This window comes from Eublepharis macularius, chromosome 10 (genome assembly GCF_028583425.1).
Source record: "Eublepharis macularius isolate TG4126 chromosome 10, MPM_Emac_v1.0, whole genome shotgun sequence".
NCBI classification, from domain to species: domain Eukaryota; kingdom Metazoa; phylum Chordata; class Lepidosauria; order Squamata; family Eublepharidae; genus Eublepharis; species Eublepharis macularius.
The window spans coordinates 43,720,874-43,740,935 of NC_072799.1; the positions used below are offsets into that span (position 1 = coordinate 43,720,874).

General features: G+C 49.8%; 1 protein-coding gene across 1 annotated transcript; it reads left to right on the top strand.

Moving 5' to 3' along the window:
* Positions 1-7,018: 7,018 nt before the first annotated feature.
* LOC129336506 (integrase/recombinase xerD homolog) lies at positions 7,019-7,918 on the top strand. Its single transcript, XM_054989635.1, has one exon. The coding sequence runs from the start codon at positions 7,019-7,021 to the stop codon at positions 7,916-7,918; it is 900 nt and encodes a 299-aa protein (XP_054845610.1).
* The last annotated feature ends 12,144 nt before the right edge of the window (positions 7,919-20,062 follow it).

The following is a 20,062-nucleotide window of genomic DNA, read 5'->3' on the forward strand; positions in this document are numbered from 1 at the left end:
GTTAGGCTAAGAAGAGGTGATTAGCCCAAGATCAACCTTCTGAATTCATTTAACTCAATGGGCTTTGAAGGATATAATTTGGCTTAGAATTGCACTGCCAGTGTCTTCATGGGACAGTTGTGACTTGAATCAGTACAAGACCATTGTACCATTCTTGATCTCTGACAGGCAGATAGATGCTGATTTGAACAAGCTTAACAGGGATTTAGAACTTGAGTATTTCATATCCAAGTCTGATACTTCAGCCTCTGTGCCATATTGAAATCTTGAAAAAAATAAGTATGTGGACACCTGGGGTATCTCTAAATTACATCCCTTGAGACCTGTGCTGTAGATTCATAGATGATGATGATAATTCTAGCAATAACAATAATTTTTATTATTGCATTTTAGTGAATAAAGCCATATTTGTGATTGACAGCAGCAATTTTCTGAAACCCTATTTTGAGTCAAGCATTTGTTATGGCTGAGTGTATTTGCCTTCTTAAGATTCAGCAGCTATCCTCACAAATAATACAGTAATTCTTAAGAGGTTTACCCCATCAAACATTGTTAAAATGTAAATAAAATAAATAAAATGGATTTTAAAGCCACAGGGTGCCTCTAATAGCTTTTCCTTTTAGACGTGGAGCTCATACAAAGTTGTTTAAAGCACAGTTTTCCCCTAAAACTGAAGAAAATAACAGTTGTGTTGCATTGTCTCACTGTGGAGTGGTATGTGATATGGTCCCTACGATCCACTCCAGTCAACAGTCTGGCTGCAGCACTCTGTACTAATTGAAGTTTCTGAATACTTTTCAAGGGAAGCTCCATGAACAGCTCATTGCAGTAATCTAAGCTTTATGTAACCAGGCATGCACCAGAGTAGCTTTTTCTTTCCAGGGAAGGTCTAAGCTAACCAGCTGGTAAAAGGCACTCCTGGCCACAGCTGCCAACCTCTTATCCAGCAGGAGGCCAAGAGCACTATGGGCCTGTACTTTCAAAGGGAGTGCAACGCGATCCATAATGGGTGAAACTTTAGATCCCAGGTAAGACCTTTCGCTCACCAATAACTCTTCCATCTTGACGAAATAAAACTTCAGTTTATCAGCACACATCCACTTCATGATCTGGCCACCAACACAGGTCTCTCATCTAAGAGCCAAGCTACAAGTGACGCCTTACACAGGTTGGACACTTGTCAGCTTCCCTCAAGTTTTGATGGGAAATGTAGGCATCCTGGTTTTACAGCTTGGCTCTCCATTACAGCTGCAAGACCAAGCTGCCTACATTTCCCATCAAAACTTGAGGGAAGCTGACAAGTGTCCAACCTGTGTAAGGCGTCACTTGTAGTTTGGCTCTAAGTCAACTCGGAATCTCCAGCTGGTCCGGAATGCGGCAACTAGATTATTATCAGGAGCTAAGCAGAACATGCATATTACTTCCATTTTGTAGTCACTCATCATTTTGTAGGCTACCCATCAGTTACTGCCTCATCAAAGGCACTTGGGATATTCATGGGATAACTGAATAGGTCAGCGATGGTGAACCTATGGCACACGTGCCACAGCTGGCACGCAGAGCCCTCTGGGCACGCGAGCCAAGTCCCCGGATCCCTACGTCCAGGGCTCATTTGGAGGGGGAACGTGCGGCAACGGCGTTCCCGTAGCTCTGAAAAGCGATCACATGGGGTTTGGCCCTGCCCACGTGATTCCTTTTCCTCAATGCTGCCTCTCTGCTGCCAGTCTCTTTAGCAGCAGAAAGTGGAGGCAGCAGTCAGGCTGCTGGGCCTGGCTTTCTAAAGGAGGGCAAGCTGTTTTGATTTAACTTGCTTTACTTCCATCGTGTCTCCTCAGTGAGTGAGAGAGAGCATGCTTGCAAGATGCTGCTAGTGTAAAGAAAGGCAAGCTGCTTTGATTTAACTTGCTTTACTTCCATCGTGTCTCCTCAGTGAGTGAGAGAGTGCTTGCAAGATGCTGCTGGTGTAAAGAAAGGCAAGCTGTTTTGATTTAACTTGCTTTACTTCCATCATGACTCCTGAGTGAGTGAGAGAGAGAGTGCTTGCAAGACGCTGAGGCACACACGCGTACCCCTTCCCCCAGTCAGGCAGCTGGGCTGACAACGGTTGGGCATGGCGCAGGGCTGGTGTGGTCAAGCTGGACTGGAGATGTGGCCATGGCACTGGCCCAGGAGGCTGCTGGTGAGCAGGTAAGGCAAGTGATCCCAATGCCTCTCTCCCTGGCTGTTTAATCAACGTTTGCAGTGTGAATCCTTTGCACAGTGGTTTACACAGAAGGAAGCCCATCTCTCCTTCCCCTGTGTGTGTGTGAATGAGTGAGTAGGGGGAGAGAGTCCAATCTGTTTTCAAAGCAAACAGGGGAGAGAGAGGGAATGAAATGCCTGTGGTGTGTGTTGGTGGGGGTTCCTTTCCCTTCCCTTAGGAAAATGCTGGAAGGGGGTTGAGTTGGTGGCTGGTTGCCTTTGCAGGAGCTAGTGGAGAGGGAACCCATCCATGGTTTTGTTTTGCTCTCTCCAACCTTTATATCCCCACCAACTATGCCTTTTGATCTTTTCTCTCCCATTTCCAAGCCTTTTCAGTTCTCTTTTCTTCTCCTCTCACCACATGCATTTTAATATCTCCCTGTCCTTCCTTCCTTCCTTTCTTCCTGATGTCACTTCCAGCATACTGCACCAAAATCCCATCCCTTTCTGTAATGTCACTTTCATGGCACTCCCACAAACCTGTCTCTTCCTTCTTAAGTCACTTCAATGCATCATGTCTTGCGTCTCCCAAACATCTGATGTTTATTCTATGTGAATCTTACATTAAGCAAGTTTGGCCACCCCTGATCTATAGCTATTTGGCATAATGACAAAATGGGATCTCTGTATTTTGGAGGAAGTAGCCATCAGAATGTTGAGACCAGGTGGCAAAAACAGGGAAAGGCTTTGGCTTCTATGCTCTGTTTGTAATAGTTCTGAGGGCATCTTGTTGGCCACTGTGTGAGGATGCTAGGCTAGATGGACCATTGGTCTGATCCAGCACAGCTGTTCTTATGCATCTATTCTGCAAACTAATATGAACAATAAACTAGAAAGTTCAGCATGTATTTCCCTGTTATTCCTAAACCCTGGGTAAAAGAGAAGCTGTGGCCTCAGACTTACCTGGGGCCTGTTTGGTGCCGGCGCTGCGGGGAGGGAAGCGTGGCGGCCGCCATTTCGCTGGTCTCGCCCAGTCATCCTGGGGCGAGACCAGCCAATAGTTTCAAACCCCGGCCGCCCAATCACGGGCGCCCGGGGCGTGGCTGAGGGGAATCGCGACCGCGGTTCCCCCTCTGGTCCGACCGCATGGCATATATGCCTGTGGCCGGCCCCGCCCAGCTCAGTCGCCGGCGGAGTTCCTGCAGCGGAGACCACGCCGAGGGACAGAGCGGCAGAAGTCCGAGCGGGCGCCGTGCGGAGGAAGGGGTTGGAGCTGAGCCTCTCGCCTCCGCTGCGGTTGGTGAGCTTCGCTGGCCTGCCTCGGCAGAAGACAGCTGGGAGCGCCCGAAGAACACGACGGCACGAGGCTTGAGCTGGGCCTCGTGCCTCGTGTAAGCAAGCGGCGCGGCGGCGCGGCGGCATCAGAGGGAGCCTTTTCGGAGGTTCTTCGGCGGCGGGACCCAGGCCGGTGCTCCGGCCGGTCAGCGGTGAGGGGCCGAGCCGGGCCGCGCTCCTCCTGCAGCCGGGCCCTCACCTTGTCGGGGCGTGGGGGAAAGGGTGACCCTGTCCCGCTCTCCAGCTCGGGGGGCCAGCGCCTACAGGGGACCACACAGCGGGTTGCAGCAGTTGCGGGTCGGCGGAACATGGCCCCCGCGAACAAGGGGACGGGAGCCCGGGCGGCCGGTAGGCAGGGGAACAGAGGCTCCCGCGCGGACGAGGTGGGCCCCGGCGCATCTTCATCGGGCCGGGGGGGGCGGGGCCAAGCCCCACCCTGGTAAGGCCAAGAGCCACCCCCCCTCGACCCGCACAGGAAAAAAGGGCTCCCTCGCCGCTCCTGGGAGAGCTAGGGGAGCTGGGCAGTCCATTGCCGCCTCACTGGGAGGGGAGCGGAATAGCCGCCTCTCCAGGGCAAAGGGCCCAGGGCGGGTGGAGGCCAAGCAAGTAGGGCCTTCGCCTACCACGCGGGCCTCGGATCGGGGCACAAAAAGGGCAAGGCCAGCCAGGGGGGCCACAAGTCTAGGCGCCACAGAGCAGGCGCCAGCGCCTGGGTCCTTGGACAGCATCGGCCGTGCCTTGGAGCTCCTGGCAGCCCGTGTCGAGCAGCTGGGGAACTCCGGGCCCGGGGGGGGGGCAGCCAGCCCCTGGGCCCGTCGAGGTCTCACAACGTAGCAGAAGCAAGCAGGGGAGGAAACGCCCGGCCCAATCCCGGGAGGGGCCACGTTCTCCCTCGTCCAGCTCTGCGGATTCCAGCAGCAGGGAGCGGAAGAAGCCTCCAAAGAAAGGGCGTAGGCAGCGCAGAAAGAGGACCCGGCGGCACCACGAGGTTTCAGACAGCGAGGATACATCAGGTGGGTCCTCGTCATCTGAGGAGGGGTCCTCTGGGGAGGATTACTGGGAGGTGGCTTCAGGGGTCCCGGGCTTACCACCTTGGGCCGTGCGGCGGCGCTCAGGGGGGCGCGGGGAGGACGGTGCCCCTCGGGAGGTTTGGGGTGCAGACGACAGCCCCCCTCAGGCCTCGTCCTTCACGGACGAGGAGGATCCCCCCGGCCTCCACCTGTCCCGCAGGGTGCGTGAGCGCATCCTGGACGGTTACTACTTGGACATCTTCTCGCTATTAAAACCTGAAGCGGAGGATGGCAGGTCTGGCCCTTCATCCAAGCATGATAAAAAAGCAGGGAAGAGGGCGACAGCCGAGCGCACATTCGCCAACTGGCTGGAGGGGTTCGCGGTATATATGGGGGTGATCCAGGCGGCCTACCCCAACCGGGGTTGGCACCTGTCCAACCACCTCAGCAACGTCCTCCGGGCCCGGGCCTTGGCCGGGGAGCAGGCAGCCATGGAATACGATGAGGCCTTTCGGAAAAGGGCCTCTCACAACCCCCGTGCACGGTGGGACCTCATCAACCAGAAGCTGTGGCTCTGGTTGGTGGGGCCGCACATGAGGGGCAGGGGGGAGGGATCTCGCGGCTCGCGCTGGTCGGGCCGCCGCGACAGGCCTAGGGGCCCATGTTGGGAGTACAATCAGGGGAAGTGCTTCCGCCCGAAGTGCCGGTTTGATCATAATTGCGACTCTTGCGGTGGCCCCCATGCCCGCCCCTCTTGCTCCCGGGGTTCTGCCCCGTCTCAGCCCTTTCGAGGGGGCCAGTCCGCCGCCGCAGCAGCTCGGAGGGACGGTGGATCGGCCGCCTCTGCTGCCCAAACCACTAGCGGCGGCTCCTAGTCCCACGCAGGTTTCGCTGGGCTTGGCCTGCTCCCCTGTTCGCCTGGCGGCCCTCCTTCCCCTCCTGGCACGCTACCCAAACAGGGAGGCCGCCCAATATTTGAGGGAGGGTTTCTCAATGGGCTTTCGGATCCCCTTTACAGGCCCCCGCGTTGCCACCACAGCCGGCAACCTAAAATCCGCCAGGGAGTTGCCGGAGGTGGTTGCAGCTAAGATCGCCAAGGAGGTGGCGGCGGGCCGCGTGGCGGGCCCCTTCGAATCCCCTCCTCTGCCTAACCTCAGGATCTCTCCACTGGGGGTCGTCCCTAAGAAGACCCCCGGCGAGTACCGCTTGATACACCACTTGTCCTATCCCAGGGGCTCGTCTGTGAATGACCTCATTCCCCCTGAATGCTGTTCTGTTAAGTATGCCTCGCTGGATCAGGCCATCCGTTTGGTAAGGGCATGTGGGCCAGGTGCCCTCATGGCCAAGTGCGACGTCCAGTCAGCCTTCCGCCTGCTTCCGGTCCACCCACTCGACCACTGCCTTCTGGGCTTTAAGTTCCAGGGCGGGTGGTATGTGGACAAGGCCATGCCCATGGGCTGCTCGGTGTCCTGCGCGGCCTTTGAGACATTTAGCACCTTTTTGGAATGGGTGGCCAAGGAACGCTTGGGGTCCCCTTTCATCACGCATTATTTGGATGATTTCCTGATAATGACCCCCCCTGGTGGCTCGGCTTGCGCTGACCACCTTAGGTCCTTCCAGGCTATGGCCCGCGAGCTGGGGGTCCCCCTCGCGCAGGAAAAGACGGAGGGCCCCTCTTCCTGCCTCACATATCTGGGCATCCAGCTGGACTCCGTCGCTGGCCTGTCTCGGCTCCCTGCAGATAAGCTGGCCAGGCTCCGGGCCCTTATAGCCTCCACCCTCCATCGGGAAAAGTGCACTCTCAGGGAGTTCCAATCCGTTATCGGCCACCTTAACTTCGCATGCAGGGTCATCTCCCCGGGGCGGGCCTTCTGTTCCCGCCTCACCAGGGCATGTCGGGGGGTATCCTCTCCCCATCACCGCATTCGGCTCAACAAGGGTATCAAGGCTGACCTCCAGGTTTGGCAGCAGTTCTTGTCTGGCTTCAATGGGGTCTCTTTCTGGCAGGACTCACTGGACCTGGGCCCCAGCTTGCAAGTCCATTCGGACGCAGCTGGGAGCCTGGGGTTCGGGGTCTATTTTGGGGGGCGCTGGTGCGCTCAGCGCTGGCCCCCATCTTGGGCAGGCTCGGGGATACTCAGGGACCTTACCTTTTTAGAACTTTTTCCCATCGTGGTGGCGGTGGTCATCTGGGGCTCACAGCTGCGGGACAGGTGGGTCACCTTCTGGTGTGACAACCTAGCAACGGTCAAGGTCATCAACCGGCAGTCCTCTCGCTCTGAGCGGGTCATGTGCCTTATTCGCCGCTTCGTGCTAACATGCCTCGCTGCTAACATAACCTTCTCAGCCCGCCATGTTGCAGGTGTGGATAACGGACTGGCCGACGCACTATCTCGATTCCAGATGGAGAGGTTTTTCGCACTGGCTCCAGAGGCACGGCGCACCCCCGACCCCTTCCCGGAGGAGCTGTGGCTGATTGGAGGGACGCCGTAATGCAGGGAGTATTGTGCTCGGTGGCCCCGTCCACCCTCCGGGCGTATTCGGCAGCTCTCACCCGCTTCCTGGCTTTTGCTGGAACCGCGGGGGGTGATGGGTCTTGGCCCACTTCTCAGGTCGTCGTCCTGCAGTACCTGGTGCATCTCAGGGGTCTGGGGCTTTCCCCTCGTTCCATGCGGAGAGATTTAGCAGCCATCTCCTTTTTCAGTAAGGCCCAGGGCTTCCCCGACCCTTGCAGCGGGTTCATTGTCCGCCGGGCCCTTACGGGCTGGGCCAGGCTCGCCCCGCTTCCCCCGGACCGCAGGCGCCCCATCACACTGGACATCCTCGAGCGCGTGCTTCACGCTCTGCCCGGCCTTTGTTGGTCCCCAGGCGAGGCCCGGCTCTTTCGCGCCGCCTTCATGGTAGCCTTTTACGGTGCTTTCCGTGTTAGCGAGATCGTGGCAGGTTCCCGTTCCGACACCTCAGGCCGCGCCCTGGCAGCCTCTGACCTGACCTGTTCCCCCCGCCTCGTGACCATCACCCTGCGACGTTCCAAGACCGACCAGCGTGGCCGAGGGTCCACCGTCACGCTGCGGGCAGCCAGGCGCCGGGTGCTTTGCCCGGTTCGAGCGGTCAGGGCCTTCCTGGATTGCCGCCCCCTCGGCCCCGGGCCCCTCTTTATACATGAGGACGGGTCCCCCCTCTCCCGGTACCAGTTCTCCTCGGTGCTCAGGGCTTGCCTGCTGGCCGCGGGGCTTCCCCCCATGCAGTTTGGCTCCCACTCATTTCGCATAGGGGCGGCAACCGTGGCCGCTGGCTTGGGGCTCCCACCGTCGGTCATTCAGTCCATCGGGCGCTGGCGCTCCAGCGCTTTCCGTTCCTATATTCGCCCCACCGGGGAGGCCTCGCACTAACGTTGTGGTTTGTTGTTATCTCAGGCAGGAGGAAGAGCGTTTGGGTGTGCGGCCACAGTATTGTCCACTGGGCGGGCAAGTACGCGGCTACCTCTGGCTGGGGCCAGCACCTGGGACTGGATGACCAACTCTGCGTCCGCTGGATGGGGGTCCGAGGCATGCTGTGGGAATCCCTCGTCCCCATGCTTGCGCACCAGGCCCGGCTGCAGCGCCCGCCAGACGCCATCGTAATTCAGCTGGGAGAGAACGACATCGGCAAGCGGGATTGCCCCGATCTGAAGCGGTCCATGTGCGCCGACTTGGAGCATCTTCAAGGACTCTTTCCTCGGACGACCTTCCTCTGGTCGGATCTGCTGCAGAGGCGGGCCTGGCGGGGGGCGCGCTGCCCCAGGAAGGTAGACGGCATCAGGCAGAGGCTGGCACGTGCCATTGAGCGGTTCGTCTTGGAGAGGGGGGGCCTCTTCATTCAGCACCTGGACATTTCACACCGCCTGGAGGCGCTTTTCCGGCCAGATGGGGTCCATCTGTCCAGCTGGGGGCAAGACCTCTGGCTGCAGGACATCAGGGACGGCCTGCTGGCCTGGCTGGGGTTTTAGGAGCGTTGGCGGGGAGCCCGGGAGGCCGGTCTCTCGTGGCGGTGGGCATCGGGTCAGATCTCGTTTGGGGGGGCCAGGGCCTGCGCGCCCGGGCCCCTCCCTTAGGGGATTCCCATAAGGAATCTTGGGGGTGAGTTCGGAGGAGCATGCCCAGCTCGGGGGCAGCTAGGAAAACTCACTCCCAGGTGGCTGGGGAGGCCACTCAGGGGTGTACACCCAGGTGACTCCCCAATAAGGCCACTCCTTGGGTCCCCCCTTCAGCATGGCTGAGGGGGGTGGGTTATTCGGCTGGCAGGCGGGCCAGCCGATTCGATCCGGGATCTGACCCTCATGCCGCGCCAATGCTCCTTTGTTATGTTAATAAAGTTGTGGCCTGTTTTACTCCAGCATCATTGTCTGTCAGGTTTTGTACCGGTCTTTCTCTATCTTAGCCTTGGTGGGGGAGGCGGCGCAGCATTCCCTCCCCACTCTCAGCGTAGGCAGCAAGCTGTGGCCTCAGACTTACCTGGGGCCTGTTTGGTGCCGGCGCTGCGGGGAGGGAAGCGTGGCGGCCGCCATTTCGCTGGTCTCGCCCAGTCATCCTGGGGCGAGACCAGCCAATAGTTTCAAACCCCGGCCGCCCAATCACGGGCGCCCGGGGCGTGGCTGAGGGGAATCGCGACCGCGGTTCCCCCTCTGGTCCGACCGCATGGCATATATGCCTGTGGCCGGCCCCGCCCAGCTCAGTCGCCGGCGGAGTTCCTGCACCCACCCACCACTCCCTTTCTAATAATTTTAATTCGTCGCAACTTTGTAGGCGGTGGGCATCGGGTCAGATCTCGTTTGGGGGGGCCAGGGCCTGCGCGCCCGGGCCCCTCCCTTAGGGGATTCCCATAAGGAATCTTGGGGGTGAGTTCGGAGGAGCATGCCCAGCTCGGGGGCAGCTAGGAAAACTCACTCCCAGGTGGCTGGGGAGGCCACTCAGGGGTGTACACCCAGGTGACTCCCCAATAAGGCCACTCCTTGGGTCCCCCCTTCAGCATGGCTGAGGGGGGTGGGTTATTCGGCTGGCAGGCGGGCCAGCCGATTCGATCCGGGATCTGACCCTCATGCCGCGCCAATGCTCCTTTGTTATGTTAATAAAGTTGTGGCCTGTTTTACTCCAGCATCATTGTCTGTCAGGTTTTGTACCGGTCTTTCTCTATCGTAGCCTTGGTGGGGGAGGCGGCGCAGCATTCCCTCCCCACTCTCAGCGTAGGCAGCAAACTGCCTAGTGTTTGAAAACCCCGATTGGTTTTATTTTCAGCCCCGAGGGATTATTTGTTTCAGGTAATTTATTCCTATTTGTATCTGCTAATTCTTTTTATATTTTTGGTGAATCAAGCACAGTATGCCACAGATCTGATATGCAGAGATTGAAACAGTAATTACCGAGTCACTGTATGGAGCCTTGTGAGATGATGTCCTTACTGTGCGGCATTCTGTTTTGTCAATAAGCTTACATCAATACTTGGCAGGTCATTTCAGCAGCTCTAATGCTTCAGAATATGAAATGTTCAGAGCCCCTAATACCAAACTGGAGCTACTTTGCATTAGCAATTGACAAATCCTATTTTGAAAGCATACATGCACATAAGGATCAAACCCAGATTTTAACATTTACATTTTTTTTCCAATGGGGAAGTGTCTGATCCACTTCTAATTTACCTGTTGTTGACTTCTACAGTCTTTCTTAATCGCGTGTGGTGAATAGTCTCTCCATTTGAGAAGCAATTAATCAAATCCCTAACCGAAAAGTATGAAGCATCTGTTATAAAAACATAAAAGGTTAACCTAAATCCCACTACACAATGTCAGAATAGCACAAATCAGCATGGAGAAATTACTTGAAGGCGCTGTTAAGTTAAGGTGAAGAATATGTGTATATGTGTATTAACAGAATTCTGAACAGCATGGACCTCTTGAATAACATACATAATTTCTCTGACTGACAGAGAAAAACAAAAAAATGTCAATTGTGACATAGGTGTATGATTTGGTTCTTGTCTGTGTGTCTACCAATGCTAAAAAGCAAATGTCATAGAATCATAGGACTGTGTTTCTTCAGTGCTCATATGGATCTGAAGGTCACTTACAGTGCAATCTAAACAGAGTTATACCCTTCTAAATCCATTTAAAGTAATGAGTTTAGGCAGGTGTAACTCTGTTTAGGATTGCACTATTAATTTAAGCCCCTTTAATTAGGTAGATTTCTCAAATAAACTATTCCAGATCATTTAAATCATACTGCGTAACAGGAAAAGGTGAAATTTCCTTTGCTTGTAGGAAATGTTTAGTAATCAGTAAATGAACCTAATATACCACCTTTAAGCTGTATATTCTTTAAGCTCCTGATCCTGGGTACTATGATTGTTTAACATTGGGTACAGCTGAGCCTCTGTTGAATCTCATGAATTAGAGGTTGCACCCAAGGCACGTCCTCAAAAAAGGCTATATAAACTGTTTCTGCCTTCTATGCTTATATGATACATCTGACCTGGAGCGGGTTAAGGATTGTGCTAGTTCTTTTTGTACAAACAAGCTACTGCTCAAGATGGCTACTACAGTCTATTGAAATCTGTTCATTCTTCTGTTTGGCTCACACTTCAAGTCTATAGATTTCAATTTGTTACTTTCATCAGGAAACTTTCTGAAAATCATTAGCAAGGTGCTGTAGCAATTTAAGAGCAATTTCTTAGGAATTTCTAGAAAGTGGGTGATAACTGTTTTTGTTTAAGTTATAGATCATAGGGGGAGGAAAGGTGACATGGTATAGCCCAGTCTTGTTTAGGGTTGGTACTTGTATGGGAGACCACCAAAGAAGTTTCTGCAGAGGAAAGCAATGGCAAACCATCTCTGCTTCTCTCTTGCCTTGAAATCCCCTTTCTACGGTTAACATGAATTGGTTGCAAATTGGTGGTCCTCTACACACACACGCACACACGCACACACACGCGCGCACACACACACACACAGAGAGAGAGAGAGAGAGAGAGAGAGAGAGCAAGCATAGGATCTTCAGGGAATTAATAGCTTATATATTTATATATTTGGATAATGCTAGTTTTATTATTGATTGATTGATAACATCATTGAGGTTGTTTTGTTCTAATATAATTTTAGTGATTATTTAGGTTAGTATAATGTAGGGGTTTACAATCCTGTTGAACTTGTGGGAAGCACTAGTGGGGTGCCACTTTAAATATCTATGATACGGTCAATCACAAAATGACTGCCATTGAGATGTACCAATCACAAAATGTTGGAAGGTTACAAGTACAATCGAAGAGGACTACGATTGAGGTATCTGCTTCAAATGTGTGCTTTCTGCAATTCCTTGTGGCTCTCCTGAAGCACCTCCCGCATTAAGGACTAGAGATGGACACAAACCGAAATACGAACCAAAATTAAGCACAAACCAGGCTGGTTCGTGGTTCGCGAACCACAGTTCATCAGATCCCATTTCTGATGAACCACCACAAACTTTTAGGCTGGTTCATTTGGTTTGTTTTTTGGTTCATCACTGCAGACAGCCTGGTGCCAATCAATCAGTTTCCTAGGCAACAGGGGATGGACTTCCTGCAGACCTTCTGCTGACCTGGAAGTGAACTTCTGCTGGCCCAGAAGTGACCTTCTGCTGACCCAGAAGTGATGATTTTCTGACCTGGATGTGATGTTTTCACAAACCAAATGAACCGGTTCGTGAACCAGGGGCAGATTCGTGAAAGTTCGTAGTTTGTGGTTGGTGAAATTTGACGAACCATGAACCACATGGTTTGTTTTTTTCTGGTTCATGCCCATCTCTACTAAGGACTAGACCCAGTAGAAATCAGGAGTCAGATCTTTACTTTAGAGGAGAGTTATTTTTTGGTTTCAGTTTTCCTGTTCTGTTCAAGACACTCTGGATCTTACTCCCAGGACTGAAGAAGCAAATGGGTACCAGAAAGTACACTGGCAGGATCTATTGTGACACTGGATGCCTTGCTGAGGTTTTGCAGGTATGATGCTTAGTTTTAATTATTTGTAAATTGTGTTGTATAGATGACTTGAGGGGTCCTAGGGACTAAAAAGGGAAATATAAATAGAAACAAACACAAATTGTGTCATTGTTTTAGTGATTTCTTGCAGACTTAGGAGCTTTGATGCACACCTGAAATCCTTTGCTTGCAAACCTTTTACTTCAGTAGAGTGATGGGCTTGTACTTGGAATGCTGGTATTCCTGTGGAGCTCCAAATGCACATTGGGATGCACGTGAAGCTCTAGATCAGAGAGTTTGACTGCATTCTATCTGAATGATTTCACTATCATATTTAATGGAGCTCTATTTAGCTTAGATGTTACTGATGGCCAGTTCATAAGTTGCCCTAGGAGACCATTGCTCGTGCAGGAACTTAAACAAGAGGTCCACTCAAATGATCAGTGATGGAGGAGAAAAGAGATGGAATATTGTTTCAGTTTCATGAGGAGAAATTTACAGCCTCTATACATTCTGACCATAGAATCTGAACTGTGATATCCTCCCCCCTTTACTATTACACCACCCATATGTAATATGTATGATGTTTTCTTTTGTACTCAAAAATTTATTTGAGGTCCTTTTTTCTCTTCACAAGGGTTAACATGGGATTTAAGCATATATAAGTGATACTGAGTGTTAGCAGAGTAGCATTGTAGATGCAGCAAAGAAATATAGGTCCATATATTAGTGGAACTCCATTGTGGATAGGGTTCATCTATCTAGTCTAGGATGTCAAGAGATGCAGGGTGATATGTCCTGTACCCATGGTGGCAAGATGGAGAAGAAGGACAAAGAGAGGAAGGTGTGGTGCAAGGAATTCCCTGAGAAAACAGTCTATACTCCAGAGGGATAGCTCCAAGATAGTAGAAAGGAAGGATAGACAGACTTGACTTCTCCATCTCCTTCTCATTGTAACCCTCTGAAACCTGTGACACCTTCACTCCCTGTGAAACCTTCACTCCTTACACTGAGGACAAAATACCTTGAATGGTGGTTGAAAATACCATTATTTTAGAAAACCTCCTGTTTTCCTGGGCTCTAAATTGCCATCCTAAGCAGAGTTAAAGCCTTCTAAGGCAAGTGTAGTCATAAAGGCTTAGAAAGGTATAAGTCTGCTGAGGATTGCAATGCTTGTGTTTCTTTGACCTTTCTTATATGACTTTTATGTATGTTTGCTATTATTCTGCACACATCAATTATCAGCAGAGAAAAATGTCAAGACAAACTATGGTAAGAATGAAGATTGCTCTTATTCCTCATTCACCTTTGCACACAGCCAGATTGTAATGGCTGACTCAAACAACATTCAGCAGGCAATCTGTGTGTGAACCTGCTGCTAAATAGCAGGTTTTCCAAAGCAAATCACATGGATGCTGAGTGTAGCTGAAAACACTACGTTAAGCATCATTAAAACTTTGTCTTTGTGCCTTATTAAAAGATCGCTTGCCTTTCCATAATAAAACATTTCTCTGTGATGGTTTCAAATTATGTTCTAACAATACAAGCAAAATGCTTCTTGATTTAGCATCTCACTAGAGAACTATTGTAACTGTCAACCTGCAATACAAGGTGCAGAATCCAAACACTATTCTTTGCAATAACATCCATTCAGTAAATGAGAAATGTTTGGTGTGCCCACATTTTAGCACATCTTTTTACAATTGGTTTTCCCTAGCTGAAAAACATGTTTTTTGATACATCTGCTATATTTCTGTGGCTTGGTATTTCTTTTGAGAAATAACATTGTGTTATTTTGCCAGTACTTAAGAAGCTAGAGCCAGAGAGACTTAGGGACTCTCTGCACCATCCGTCTTATTTATGAAAAAGCACATTTGTTTTCAATTTATGATGTACTAGTAGGGTTGCTAACTTCCGAGTGGGTCCTAGACTTTGCCTGGAATTACAACTGATCTCAAAACTACAAAGATAATTTCCCTGGAGGAAATGGCAATGGACTTTATGGCCTCATATCCCTCTCCATACTCTGTTCTCCTCAGTTACTGCCCCCAAATATTCAACAATAATCAACAATGTCCTAAACCAGACTTTGCAACCCTGTGCTCCAGTCAGATCTTTCCTTGAGGTTGAAAATTTGCTGTGTGGGCATCATAGCATATTTCCAATCAATGGATGCATAGTATGTTCTATCCACAAGAAACATGCCACTTGTTATTGTGATTGTCATGTGGAATGTATGTTGTGGCATTTGACTTCATATCTGGATTCAAGAATCTACCCCTTTTGTACTTATTTTGGCCCAAGAATTCCCTTCCTTTCCAATCTCAGATAGAAAAGAAACTTTCCCCCATCTACCTGATATATTACTGGACAAATAATTCTTCCCCAAAATGTGCTACTTAGGCTTTCCATTTGCCTGTCCATGGCATGAGAATTCGAACCCTCGGCCCAAGTCACCCAAACTGGAGGAGCAGGAGGAAAAATGGCTGGAAAGTACTTTCCACAGTAACACTCTAGGAGCTTTCCTGTTTCTTTATGGTCTTTACCATTCAGATTACGGGAAAAGAAGTGATGTCACATCCTTGCAAAATGTGCCCCCCAGCACCTACCTAAAAATCTCCTGACATTTGCCAAGGTAGTCTTGGCTACCCTATTGCCTGCCCTTTTTTAAAAAAACCCACCTGTTGTATCAAGCAACTAAATATAATTTAAGGTATAGACTAGGTTTATTCTAAATCTTTGACAAGTACAAGAACTGCTACATTGCTCAATAAAACAGATTAGGCCCAGGCCAAATTTCCTACTTTCTGTTTCTTCTCCTATACTATATTTCCTGGTAAGTAGTGCTTCCAACTGCGGTACTGAAACTTACCACATTACCAAGAAAGTTGGTGTGGTGCATGATGAGGTCCCACTAGGGATTCTATTCCCCTGGTGGGGGCAGGGAATCCTTCACTTTCACCCTCCACCCCCCGCCACCACTCTCCTGGCTGGCAGGGGAGAAGGCATGGGAACGGGACTCCCGGGCACATTCCAGGAATGGCGCAATGACATCACTCCCAGGAGTAACATCGATCACTGCCCCAAGAGCATGCCTGTATGTCACTATGGGCCAAGTTTTGCCCTCAAATCCTGAAAGTGACATCATTGTGGGAGCACGCACACAAAGCACATGCCTGAGGAAGATCATGACAGTGGCTGTAAGGTAATTGTGGAGTCCCTTGCCTCCCACTGGGAGGCTGGGGGATCTGGTAACCCCAGGTCCAACACTTTCCTTCACTTGGATTTAATAGCTGTTTAACCACCCAGATCTTCTTGGTGTTAGATTCTCTACTGGTTTCAGGATTAATGGCTATTAGTTACAACTCAAATAGCTACTGTCCCAGCACCAGTTCATTTAGACCATTAACTAGAACTTCTTGGTAGTTAAAGGAGATTTTGAAACACAGATTGTTATTGTATTAACATTCCTTTTTCACAACCCCCCCCCCCAAAAAAAACACTAGTTATCAATGATTTAAAGCTAAGGTTTTCTCATATGCCTCAAGACTGGACACATGGGAATTACTTCCAATGCTTCCCATGTTGCTTAGGTGACCATTTCTAAAATACCTTTTTATTTACCCTTTCTGATAGAAAGAGAAGTTACTGCTCTTGGAAGCTAGGTGGATCATGCATCTCACACCCATTTCTCCAATAATCTACAATACTTTTTGTAATGTTTTGCATTTGAATAATTTAGATTTGATTTCTGCTTGCTACTATGGGTTTTTTAAAAAGTTGTTGCTATGAGTTAAAATGAAAGCCTCAGAAGAAAGGAGGGAAGCTGGATGGGTAAGTGGAGTGAAATCTGATTGGGTAGGAGAACCCTGGGGTGGGGGAGTGAACAAGAGTTTTGAGAGAGTCTGCTGAGAAAATGTATCCATTTTGGTATAGACAGGTGAGCTGTGTGCAGCCTGTCTGTGTGTTTCTGAGGGCCAAGCTACACATGACGAATGACACTTGAACGGCAAGTGGATTGAGTGGAGGGCAAGTGAACAGGGAGAAATACACTTGCCGTTCAAGCGTCATTCGTCACTTGTAGCTTGGCCCTGAGAGAAAAGTGTTCATTCTGAGCAAAGGCAACCAGTTTGGAAACCTGTTAGGGTTCTCATTCTAGTTAAGTCAGGCAACCTGTGCAGAGCCTGAACTATCTCTGTGGTGTTTTAAGAAACTCTGTTTAAGAGCCAACCTTGAAGAGATTAATTACACAAGATCATGTGAGTGTCTAGAATCATGTCTGTTCCTACCTGCTCGTGTCCATTTTACCTCTGATGAACACGTGTCCTGTAGCTCTAGTCTGTGCACATGTCGGGTAACTGGTGTAGTTGCAGTTGCAAGTGTCCATCATAATCAGTGAGTTGTCTTTGCAGAGCATCGATTTTGAGCAGCTTCCGCTTCCCTCTTCCCTTTTTTTGCCCTTAGATCCAGCTTACACTCAAACTGTTTTGCTTTTTATCTGTCAAGTTTTAAATTCTCCTATTTTCTAGTTGATGCCACCACCTCTCTACTCCTCCTTCGTGCACCTTCCTTCCCTCTTAACTTCCTCCTTCTCCTCTCCATGCAGCATCTTCAGTTGGAATAAGGAGGAGGTGGGAAGAAAGATTGTGGCAACACAATTAAGCATCTGAGCAAAACTTGAGAAACATGCCTGATACATATACCTGAAAAAGGACAGGGTAGGGGGTACTCATTCTCTAGTTCGGCTCGGCAATACAGAGCAAATTGGGTAAAATTTGGCCTGTGTTTCCAATGGGAAATGTGATTTGGGGCTTTCCAGGGGCGTGGGGGGGCATTTTAGGACTAAATTTTACCAAATTTGCTGGGAACCTACTTCTATCTGTCTAAAGACTCATCAAGTTTCATGAAGATTGGACTTTGGGGGGCCATTTTACAGGCTCTGAAAGAAAGTGCCCTCAGCCACCTTAAATCTCCATTATTCCCTGTGGGAAAAACTAGGGGAGCTATCTAAGTCGATAAGGGTGGCATTTTGCAAGCAAAATCCACCAAATTTGCAGAAGAGCTAGTCCTATATGTCCCCTAAAGACCTCCCAAGTTTCAGGGAGAATCAACCCCGGGAAAGCCATGCTCCATGGATTTCCCCAGTTCCTGTCAGTGTTTCTTCACTATAGGAAAAAATGGGGTGGCTGATGGCATCTTCTTTGGGGGGGCTCTAAAATGATCTTCCCAAGGCCCAAAGTCCACCAAATTTGCAGGGGAGCTAGTCCTATCTGTCCCCTAAAGACTCCCCAAATTTTGGGGAGAATCAACCCTGGAAAAGGCATGATCCATGGGTTTCCCCAGTTCCGGTCATTTTATCTTCACAATAGTAAAAATGGGGTGGCTGTCAGTCCCTGGCAGGTAGATACCCCAAGTTCTCCACAGCAACCACACAGGTGTATTGGTTGAAGTAACTTTATTAGAGATCCATCAAGTTCAAAGTGCTCAAACAACTATATTGGAAGAAGTGATGTAAATGGGGTTGGTAGTGTTAGTTATCGGGAAGATTCCCGCCCTCAGGACAGTGACCGTTAAAGTTCTGATGCAAAGGAGTCAGGGGGGGTTGAAGGGGAGAAGATAGGTTTAGGCTAGACAGAGCAAAGAATGAAATCATCTCAGTTCCCAAGAAGGATACATCTCGAGCTGGCCGCAGCTGGCATTCAAGGACACTTGCTCGAAGTGGCAGGGAAAGAGAAAGTAAATACTTGCAAGATAACCGACTGGCTTAGCATCAATAAGAAACTTCCCATACCCCTAGAGGATCAGCACATAACAGAATACATTCATGGCAGATATGCAGGCAGGCATATATGACGGATGGCACCAAATTTGAGGGGCTCCAAAATGACCTCCCCAAGGTCCCAAATCTACCAAATTTGCAGGAGACCTATTCCTTATTGTCCTCTAAAGACCCCTCCAAGTTTCAGGGAGAATTGACCCCAGAAAAGGCATGATCGCTGGGTTTTCCCATTTCCTGTAATCTCTTCACAATAGTAAAAAACAGGGTAGCTGATGGCACCTTTTGGGGGGGGGGCTAAAATGGCTCCCCAAGGTCCAATCTCCCTGAAACTTGGGGGGTCTTTAGAGGACAGTTAGCAGTAGGTCCCCTGAAATTTTGTAGATTTATTTAGTAAAATACCACCCCCATCCCCCTGGATAGCCCCCATTGTTTTCCCCATAGATGATAATGGAAATCAGAGGTGGCTGGGGACAAATAAGCAGGAAAGAGTTGATTCTGGCTGACAGCAAGAAACGCTGCCATGGCTTCTGACATGGGGATTGCCCAACCCCCTTTGCAAAGATGCCCCCCTTCCTGGCAGGCTGAACTGCAAGATCTCAGTAGAGGTGTAGAACCCCTATTTCCAGCCCCCACCCATGATACCTGGTGAGTTTTTTCCCCAATACGTCAAATTGAGGGAGTAAGTCTCCCTCTCAGAAAAGCTGCAGAGGAAGGTTTGAACACGCACTAAGAGAAGGTGCATCATGTGATACTGTCTCTCATCTGGGAGGAATGGGGAAGAAACACATTCAAATCCAAGCACAGGATCGAGTGCAGTGTGGCCACATTGTGCGAGTGAACAGGAAAGCAACGTGGAAACATGTGTAAGTGCATTCACATGTCATATGGGTGTAATTCGTCTCATGTAGTTTGGCTCTAAGACTTTGCGCACCTGGAGCAGTGAGATAAAATTAAGACAAACTATGTGTGCACCTGGGGCAGTTTATCTGAGAGCGTGATTTCTCTATCTAAATCAGGCAAACTGTGTGCGCCTGAGAGAAAGTCTGTGTATATCTGAGTGAGATATTGATCTAACCAAATCAGGCGAGCTTTGTGTAAGGCCTGAGTGAATCTAAGTTTGTGTGGAGTTTGTTCTATTAGGGAAGACCTGCATGGAAAAGTACTCCATGTGAGTGAGGGCCAAGCTACAAGTGACGAATGACACTTGAATGGCAAGTGGATTGACTGGAGGGCAAGTGAACAGGGAGAAATACACTTGCTGTTCAAGTGTCATTCGTCACTTGTAGCTTGGCCCTCAGTCTGTGTAAATACCTTAAGAAGAGATAATTCTGTTTAAACCATCAAGTTTAAGAACTATTATGAAACCAATATGCTTACCAAAACTGCAACAATCAAGCTTATCTACCTACAAATCCTCATCCTTGAATTTATTGCAATTGGCCAAAGGCCGTAACAAATGATAAGACAAAAACAATTGTATAAACAACAGTGCAAATAAAATATGCAACCGAGCCAAATAGGATAAAAACACTATAAAAATTACTCTGTAGAACATGCAGCCTGGAGACAGCCATTTGCTGTCACAACCTTTTCTCGGATTTTTCCTGCTGCAAGAGCAAAAAGAGCGACCTTGTACGAGGTTACTGCATCCTCGTCAGATAATAAGGCTATGATATTGTCTTTATCTTGTCTAGAGCCCAGCCTAGCTAAAACTGAGCTTAAAAATTTCATTCTGGGAGATAGGTATAGTGGGCAATATAGTAGATCATGGCAC